Source organism: Limulus polyphemus, unplaced genomic scaffold (assembly GCF_000517525.1).
Source record: "Limulus polyphemus unplaced genomic scaffold, Limulus_polyphemus-2.1.2 Scaffold513, whole genome shotgun sequence".
NCBI lineage: Eukaryota > Metazoa > Arthropoda > Merostomata > Xiphosura > Limulidae > Limulus > Limulus polyphemus.
The window spans coordinates 372,600-383,078 of NW_013666123.1; the positions used below are offsets into that span (position 1 = coordinate 372,600).

The window sequence follows — 10,479 nt, forward strand, 5'->3', positions numbered from 1 at the left end:
CCAAGTGGCCTGAGGCATATGCAATACCAAATCAGGAAGCTACAACTGTAGCTTCGTCTATTAGTGATTTCTTCTTCAGATTTGGTATGCCATATGAACTGCATTCCGATGAAGGCCGTAACTTAGAATCAGCTGTGTTCCAAGAATGCTGCAAGTTGTTTGGCATCCGAAAGACCAGGACAACGCCACTTCATCCACAGTCTGATGGGATGGTAGAAAAGTTCAACTGGACACTGGGACAGGAATTGGCAAAGTTTTGTAATAGCCGCCAAGATGACTGGGATGTCTTACTCCCTCCACTGTTGATGGCCTATAGGACAGCAGAGCATCAAACCACTGGATACACTCCAGCAAAGTTGATGTTTGGTCGGGAACTTCGGTTGCCAGTGGATCTGTTAACAGGACGCCGACCTTATGAAGATTTGCCTGAGAATGTGCCAGAGTTTGTGAAAGTGTTATCGGAAAGGATGGATGATATTCACCATAAACTGCATTCAAACTTGAAAACGTCTGCTGATTCCATGAAGCTATGTTATGATAAGAGATCTACTGAAGTCAGCTTTGTACCAGGAGACAAGGTGTGGTTGTATAATCCCAGGAAGACCAGAAGTCTCCTAAGTTTTCTTCTCCATGGGAAGGCCCATATAACATAGTGGATCGTCTCTCAGACGTGACTTTCTGGATAAAATGTGGTCGGCGAGGTAAGCCAAAAGTGGTGCATGCCAACAGGCTTTGACGTTATCACGGTCCAGGACATTTCAGTTGGGACGAAGTGGACAACAGAACCAATGACGCTGCACCTGAAGAAGCCACTGTCGAAGAAGAAACTCAACTCACTTTTGAGAAGGGAAACGGTGAAGCTCTTGGTGAAGTTACTGCCACTAATGTGACTGTTATCGACGATAGGGCATTTCCTGATGAAGCAGATGAACCCAATATGAAGCAGAAGCCAACGAGACGGAGACCAGTACAGAAGAAGATACGTCCCGTAAAATTAAGAGACTTTGTTGAATTGTAATTTTGTGATTGTAATTCTGTACATTTAATTAAGTTATTGTTAATTGTTATTGGTTTATTGTATGTGGCTATTGTTCGGGACGAACAATACTAAGGAGTGTTGCGCAGTGTTGCGTCAGCGAGATCACGTGACTATTGTCACGCCACCTGCTTTCTAGAACTATCCCGTTCCTTCGGGAGTGCTCTAGCATTTACTAGATTGGGGGTGGGCTGGTATATATAAGATGGTCACGGCGTGACGTGACAATGTGTGTGTAGGTAATGAGTAATTGAACTGCAGTGTGAGAAAGGTTTTCAACATGTTCTGACGTCTACGACACTTTGTGCACCTAATGGAAACAACATTTGTACTGTGACACTTTGTGCACCTAATGGAAACAACATTTGTACTGTGAGAAGGGTTTTCAACATGTTCTGACGTCTACGACACTTTGTGCACCTAATGGAAATAACATTTGTACTGTGAGAAGGGTTTTCAACATGTTCTGACGTCTACGACACTTTGTGAGCCTAATAGAAGTAACATTTGTATTGTGAGAATAGTTTTCAACATGTTCTGACGTCTGCGACACTTTGTGCACCTAATGGAAACAACATTTGTACTGTGAGAAAGGTTTTCAACATGTTCTGACGTCTACGACACTTTGTGAACCTAATAGAAGCAACATTTGTACTGTGAGAAAGGTTTTCAACATGTTCTGACGTCTACAACACTTTGTGCACCTAATGGAAACAACATTTGTACTGTGAGAATAGTTTGCAACATGTTCTGACGTCTACGACACTTTGTGCACCTAATAGAAGCAACATTTGTACTGTGAGAATAGTTTGCAACATGTTCTGACGTCTACGACACTTTGTGCACCTAATGGAAACAACATTTGTACTGTGAGAATAGTTTTCAACATGTTCTGACGTCTACGACACTTTGTGTACCTAATGGAAACAACATTGAATGCCCTTCAGTTATTTCTTATGATTTTCGTTGATCTGATCAATCACGACACTAAACAATATAAGACAATGAAAGTGGTTACAATGTTTTGTTTGTTTGTTTTTGAATTTCGCGCAAAGCTACACGAGTGCTATCTGCGCTAGCCATCCCTAATTTAGCAGTGTAAGACTAGAGGGAAGGCAGCTAGACATCACCGCCAACTCTTGGGCTACTCTTTTACCAACGAATAGTGGGATTGACCGTAACATTATAACGCTCCCACGGCTGAAAGGGCAAGCATGTTTGGTGGGACGAACCCGCGACCTACAGATTGCGAGTCGAGTGACATAACCACCTGGCATAAATATTTTATTTTTATTATTCCATCAGCTTCACAGTTTACTTGTCTTCTCTTGATTAGATTCTAGCGTTTTTTGACAACCTAGAGTTCTTTTGGCTTTAACTTAACAGAACCGAAACGTGACTGTATTCACGACATTTGTATTTCATGCAATCACACTTTCTAAAGTTTTATTTGAAACAAAAACTAAATATGACTTTTGGAAATTCCCCCGATGTATATTAAATAGTTTATCACTGAAAACAGGTCTTCTAGAGGTAAAATACTTTGCAAAAGGCGATGTACATTCACCAAAATATTTACACAACGGAGAAAAAACTCATTTTCAAATGAAAATGTCTCTACAAGAAGTGAACCGATGAGCTCAAAAGTTGTATTGTTTAAAAGTTTGATATGAAATATCTCTGAGAGGCAATTTTAGCCTAATAATATGATTATCAGAACTATCATTGATTTCTGTACGATGGACTCCCGGTTTTAGGTTTAGAATTTTATAAAAGAGATTGTATACCATATATCGATGCCACAAAAATTGATAGGCCTCACTTGAAAATAGTACTCCAGTAACTGAAACTTACAATTGCACTGCTTTAGGTTATCAATAAATAGAGATAATTCTGAATTAGCTTAACTCAGTTTGGAAATACAAGTCACAAACGAGGACTTACTTTGGAACACAACTCAGTCGAACAAATTAAAATGGGAATAAAAGGATAATGTGAAAGTAATTTTACCTTAGAGTTCTTAATAGTTGGTTTAATGTGCAAATAATGAACATCAATCCCTTCTATTTGAGTTAGAAACTGCGGATACTGATTTAACTTTCTTTCTTCTCTTCTCCAATCATATTCGTTTCTCCAATAATCGATTACTTTTTTCAGGTACTTGGAATGAAATCCGTACTGAAATTGGACATTGTCCAAAGGTTCTGGAAGGCGGGCGTTGTCCAAGCGATGGTTCAGGTCTTGTAAGGTATTGTTCTTGACATTTATAGTGAACGGTCTGATGGCAGTGTTATCTTTCGGAAATTTTGAAGCTGTTGGAGAATAACATTTTGATATATATTACAAGAATTGTATAGTGTATAATAGTTTCTTCTGCTTTAGTTTTTTCACTTGCCTTGTGGTTATTTGAAAACAAAAACATGCTATTTTTCAATATATATAGATAATAACTAGTAAGTTTATTAATGTTAAGTATTATTTGTATTTACTTTTGTAGTAAAGCTACCAAGGCTTTCTACCGCCGCTCCTAAATTTGAACTAGTGACTAGAAAGAAGGAATTCAGTCAGAAGCACCCTACCAATCACCATCCAGGCTGAGGGACTAGCTATGACTTTTGTAACACACTGACATCTTAAAGTGAGGGGACTATTCTCATATCACACGGATTCGAACCCGGCTCGTCAGTTTCGAAATCGAGAGCTCTATCACAAGGCTCCACTCTTAAGTATTTATAACCACTAGCAGAGACCCGCAAAACATTTCCAGTCAAATTAGTATCTTTATCGTAACACTACTTCTTTAAATATAACATTTCTAGCACAATACAAACGAATTGTAATTGTAGACAGGCTGTACTTTATAAAACATTAGCTTATATTAAGCCTAAGTTCGATAAAGAGATAAATCAACACTGTAACCTGTGTAGGTTTTTTTTTTTACTTTAGTTTAGTTAGGACTAAACTTTACTGTACTTAATACTACCGATAAATAAACTTATAATGTTATTCCATGATCTAACGTCAAACCTTTTTTTTTAAACTTTGATAAGTTTTAATATTCTATTTTACAAAATGGTTAGTAAATTATATTTACATTCCCCTTTTGTTGTTACTTCTTGTTTCATACAGCAGTTGTAGCGACTTGATCACTGAGCTTTACAGCTCTCTACCGCAGGCAGAGTGTTTGTCGCCGAGTGAATAATGCGCATGCGCGGTTTTTCTTGGGGAAATATTCTAACTATGCATGCTTATGCAGCAGGTTCTCGGTCAGAAAGCGTAACGGTCGTACATACAAACAAGCAGAATAATAATATAGATACTTAATATTATCATACGAATCGAAACCCAGCGCCGAACATGCTCGCCGTTTCAAACGCAGGGGCATTATAATGTGACAATTAATCCCATTAATTCGTTGATAAAAAAGTAGCCCAAGAGTTGGCATTGGATGCCGCCGGCCGGTAGTCTTCTCTCTCTGGTGATTAGTCAAAAATTAGGGACACAACAATAGTAGCTTTTCAATAAACAAAACAAACAACACTGGTATTACAAACCTTTATTGTATACTTAAACTTGTAGCAATCTGAGGGTCGCGGGTTCGAATCCCCGTCCCGCCAAACATGTTCACCCTTTCAGCCGTGAGAGCGTTATAATGTGACGGTCAATCCCAACTATTCGTTGGTAAAAGAGTAGCCCAAGAGTTGGCGGTGGGTGGTGATGACTAGCTACCTTTCCTTTAGTCTTACACTACTAAATTAGGGACGGCTAGCGCAGATAGCCCTCGTGTAGCTTTGTGCGAAATTCAAAAACGAACAAAACAAACTGTCCTACTGTTTCGCAACACTAATTCAGTAACACTTAAAACTACTGAATCGATAAAAATATAATTTAATTTAACAAAAAAAAGAAGAAAATAATACAAGCGATTATCTTTTCCATTATAAATAAGCTGAATAGTAATATTTGAAATAAAAAAAGAAAGTTCGTGTGTTAAAGGGCCTGGGGTTACTTGCTTGGAGTGTAAGCCCGAGGGCTCGTGGTTCGCGATCCGATACCTCAAAATCGCGCTCCGCACTTAGGGTCCGTGGATACACTATGAAAGTAACGGTCAAATTCTATTGCTTGATCAAACAAGAGTCACCCAAAATTTGCCGGTTGGTGCTACTGACTGGCTGATTTCTCTCTAATCTATTAGTTCAAACGTATATGGAAAGTTACTCGCAGATAGCCCTTTGCTTGGTGTGAAACTTTCCAAAAATATTCAATAAACTGCAACATGACTACAACAATTCTAGGAAATGAAAGCAGAAAATACAAACGATGAGACGGCATTTTCCCCCGGCCCCACCACATGTCTGGAAGAACTGGAGGATCTGGGTCTGGCCAGAGGAGTGGTATTAATATAGCACTAGAAACTCCGAAGAGGAGGATAATACTCGTGTACCCCATCTAGAAATATAAGAAATAATAACACAATGAAAGACTTCGATGTAACCGACAACATAGTAATTTATGCAAAATATACTCTGCAAAATAAGGAACGGCTAATATACTTTCATGTATTACTAAGCTATGTATAGAGCTAATTATTTTAAGCAAAACTTAGGGAAAGTGTACTTAGAAGAAAAATAACATAAAAATCATACTTACGCACTCTCATGTTCAGTACAAGATTCGTGCAGTTTCAATGAATGGAAGCGTTGTAGACAAGAAAACTGTGTTTCGTTGTTCTATTTGGTTTGACATGGCTTGGTGTTTATTAATAACTTATAAAAGGGCTTTAGTAGCGATAGTTAAGATATGGGGATTAACCCTAAAAAAAAAAAACATCCGTTGGTAGGGCATCCGCACAGTGCAAGAGAGGTCACGGGTTCGATTTTACTGAAGGATGATTCATATATTTTTAATCCCATTTAGGACACTAAATAATGCTTATAGACTAATTTTATATTTCATAATTATAAAGACACCTCAACAGTTTATTGTAGAATAGTTGTAAACATCACTTTTATCATTCGAAAGCTTCAAGAATCAAAGGACAAAAACTATATTTTTGTTTATTTGTTGCTAAGCGTAAAGCTACACAATGGGCTACCTGTGCTCTTCTCACCACGGGTATTGAACCCTGATTTTTAGCGTCTTAAGCCGGCAGACTTACAGCAGAGCCACTGGAGGCATATTTAAAAAACATATATTGTTACGACAGCGGAAGTCACGTGACACTGGTAACACGTCATGAGTTTCTAGAAGGATCATGTCTCTTCCTGGCAACTCTAGTCTTTTCTACGCGCCCTCTATCTTAATATATAAGCCGGCAACTAAAGCGGAGGAACAATTGCAGATAGGGAGATATAGAGACGAATAATCGAGTCAAGCCGTGAGTAAAGGGTGTAAATCGTTGTGAATTATAGCGTGTGTTGAAGTTAAAGGGACTGTGGAAATTCTGTGTATTATATAGTTGTATCAAGAAATAATAAACTAGTTTTAATTAAGAAAGGAATTGTATCGCTAAGTTTCATCGGAAAGAAATTATACGGGAAATTAACAAACGAACAGAGACGTAACAATATATATGTATATTTGACAAGTGTCTATATGTAGCTGTTACATAAGTGGTATAGACATGTGCTCAGAAGTGAAGCAATGAAAGTATCATTTCAAATTCATATATTCTTAACAGGACCATTTCACAAAGAGCATGGTCATTTTATCAAAATTTTTAATCTGGTTCTTTGTTTTAATACTCTACGTACAAAACATATTCATTTCACAATATGATGTTTACATCCGAGAATAAAAACACAGTTTTGTAGAGAGTTATTATTTACTTATAAATGTAATATTATGATGAAAGGAACGTGATTAGACAGTTATTATTTACACAAGATTGTGGATAAAACACAGTAACAGGATGGTGTTGAACGGTGAAAAGAACGTGATTAGACAGTTATTATTTACACAAGATTGTGGATAAAACACAGTAACAGGATGGTGTTGAACGGTGAAAAGAACGTGATTAGACAGTTATTATTTACAAGTAAATGTGGACAAAACACAGTAATAGTATAGTGCTAAACGGTAAAAGGAATATGATTGGACAGTAAAGACGGGTAGGTATTTAGAAACAAAATATAAATCAAGATATTTCCAGTTATACTTATGTTGAGTAATACATTATCGATCACATCTAGAGTGACCATACTTTTTACCCCGTTAACGAAAAGTGGGTGTTTACTTCAAATGTTTACAGAATGACAACAAGCCGGGAGGCGTCGTCTCTCACTGCAGCATTTTGAAAAGGTTATCTTAAGAATGAGCGGTCAAGGTTAATTAGGAAACCAAACAGATGATAAGGTTACATAGTTCGTTATCTTGATATACACAACATGTCGCGATATCAATTACAGTGGGAGTTTCATTTTTCTCAGAATAAAAACAAACTTACTCCTATAAATCCAGAAATCAAGACAACTAGCGGAAACAGAAGAAACTAAACCTTTATCTCGGCAATATTTCCAGTGCTTAGTATAAAATCACTGTTGGACAATTTATTTAAAAAAAATCTTAATTTTGTAACAATTACTACAGTCACCACGATAATTAGTGAGCTAATGACTTGTGGTTCTTCGCTACGGTGACATTAAAAGTGATGTTAAACGGGCAGGGCCGGGAATGGCCCATTCTTAGCGTGCCCGGACTGTGAATCCAAGGATTCATAATTCACGACATGTTATCGCACTCCGCATTTTGGGGTGGGTGTGTGCTATAAAACTTTCTGTCAATTGCCACTACTCAACTATACAAGAGTAGTCCAAGAATTGGGGGGGGGGGGGGTAGGGCGCTGTTGGCTAACAGTTCCCTTCTAGTCTACCACTTCATAATGAGCACTAGATGTATTTTTCAAGAGCGTCATTGAACCAAAACCACAGGAATTGGAACGTCGATATAGGTTTAATCAGAAGCTAAAAGTAACAAAAACATATTAGTCAATCACATTTTTACATATTATAACGTGACTTCAGAGGAGACTTTCCGCAAAATTATTTAATGCAATATGGAAAATAAATATTTAGAAAAAAAAGCTTTTCGATAAACTTTCTATCGACGTAATTCAACTACATTAAACTTATGATATTTAAAGAAACAAGACTATCGTTATGGATGTTGATGGCAGTGGAAACCTTACAATTAATAAGAATTCTTCTTGTCCTCTGTTTTCTCTATAATTTGAATTGTATTCTATTATAAATGTATAATATTCAACTTAATAATTACCAAAGTTCAATGATCATAAAAAAATGGCACTATGTTTTTAAACTACCTCTACACTGTCAGCCTTACACATTACTAATATCAATACACTTCCATTATCTTGTTAAGGCTGTAGCATAAGAACAATATAATAAATTAAAACTCGTGACATTTAGACACGTTAAAGAATGTGTATATGGTAGATATACAACTTTTGATAGCCAAAACACAGAGAAATTAACCAAGGCGTAGCTGTATAGTACTTTTAAATGCTAAAATTTTGATCAAGAGGTTGTATGCAGTTGTTCTGTGTTATGGTTAATCTGCTTCTGACAATAATATTTCAATAGAAGTAAGAAAAAAGTCTTGCAATGTTACATCGAGCCAGTGGCGTGCATAGGTTCTATGATGCCCGGGGCCTTGTACCTAAGACCTTGGGGAAGGGCGGAAAGGGTTTTACTATTCGATTCGACTCTTTGCGTTGGATGCCCTCCCGATGCCCCGGCACCTTTCGCCCCCCCCCCCTCTGCACGCTACTGCATCGAGCCCATACTTATTTACGGGTGTGAAATTTAGACAATAACAAAGGAAGTAGAGAGAAAACTTGAATTAGCTGAAATGTGGTTCTTAAAAAGAATGCTGCTAGTAGAACGAATTAAGAAGAAAACTAATGAACAAGTAATGGTACAAGCCAACACAACACACAACGTCATCAAATATAAATAAACAAGGAAGAGACAAGCAGAGTTCATATGTCAATTGATGAGGAAAGTTTCCTTTGTTTGAAAAAATATATATCAAAAACCGTGGCAGGGAATTAGTTTTTAAAGGAAAGAAAACTTTCCTAAACTGGGATGTTCAGGAATATTGATATCCCCGTTTTCTAGGTTCGTTGGGTTGATAAAATTTCACAGCGGATCATATCTACTAATTTGGTGCATATGAAGATTTGAGAAATGTCTGGAAGTCCGGAAGGCAAAGAGAAGACTAAGGCCGAGAGTTTGTTTGAAGCTAAGTGATTATTAATGATGCCCCTGGTTCTTTAAATCATATCTTAAACATTGAGCACTTCTGTGAAAGTGGACAGAGTTCTCGTTCGATGATTAAAAGAAACAGCACCTACCTGTATCTACACACCTTGTAAAGTCAATAGATATTATCCGACTAGCCAGTGACTAGACCACTGTATGATGCCAAGATTTCCATCGTGCTATTTAATATCATTCGAACAAATAGTTTAGTACTTGCCAGTAGGTGATAAACCATAGATAATACGATATGATATCCATATTTCTTATTGTTCACGAAAGTTTTGATATTTCTGTAATTTCCCGATGTAGTACCTGTAGAATTTGATCTTGTAAAGGTTTTATAATCCCGATTAACTTAAATAAAGAAGTGTTGGTGCTCGTACACCCGAAAGAAAGCTATTTCATGTGTCATTTTGACCTTGAAAGGTGCAGAAGTCACGTGAAGGTGATTAAAATCGATTAGGTTGGTTGTTGCTAAGCGCAAAGCTTCACAATGGATTATCTGTGCTCTGCCCATCACAGTTATCGAAGTCCGATTTTTAGGGTCGTAACCCTGCAAACGTACTGCTGGGCCACTGTAAGGCGTGATTAAAACATATGATATGGTTGTGAAACCGTATGAACTGTTTAACAGCTGTTTATGAGTGTTCGAAGTTCTTTGCACAAAAGAAAAAATAATAATCAAATGATAACATCAAACCTATTGCGGTTTTTGGTACACTACTTGAGGTGAAACTAGTTTTGTACTTTAATAATAGCCATATAAGGCAAAACAGAATAACATTATTAATAATCTGTTTATTGATAAATACAAATATTTTAAACAAATAATAACTTGATGTGGAAGAAAATGATATAGCAACGTAGCAGTAATAAAAGCGTAGATGTACATGATGTAGTTCTGGTAACTGTTAGATACATATAGTGTTTTATATCTGGAAAACATTGTTCAAGATTATAGAGGGCAACATATAAATGACTGATTTATCACTGCAACATTCAACATTTCGTTAAGGGTACAGCAGTAAGCACATCCATTCAATAACTTTTGTTGATTGTGTGGCTGTGATTAATAGAGGAAATCCTATTCCGGAGCATCTTTATGAAAAGAAAAAACTTTAAAGTTAATTTTTTTTAAAGAAAGTTTTTTTCAGAATTATA

At 36.9% G+C, this 10,479-nt stretch overlaps 1 protein-coding gene across 2 annotated transcripts in view; it reads right to left on the reverse strand.

Moving 5' to 3' along the window:
* LOC106458781 (epoxide hydrolase 1-like) overlaps positions 1-9,696 on the reverse strand; it is a 29,596-nt gene extending 19,900 nt beyond the window's left edge. Inside the window, exons 1-3 of one of the 2 annotated variants that reach the window (XM_022385108.1) lie at positions 9,536-9,696; positions 5,356-5,485; positions 3,047-3,348 (exon numbers count right to left, since the gene is read on the reverse strand). In XM_022385108.1, coding sequence (XP_022240816.1) covers positions 3,047-3,348; positions 5,356-5,485; positions 9,536-9,553 — 450 coding nt within the window. In that variant the 5' untranslated portion in view covers positions 9,554-9,696. Of the gene's footprint in view, positions 1-3,046; positions 3,349-5,355; positions 5,486-9,410; positions 9,495-9,535 lie in introns of those variants that run through there. The other variant, XM_022385109.1, reaches the window with a different exon arrangement.
* Between the last annotated feature and the right edge of the window lie 783 nt (positions 9,697-10,479).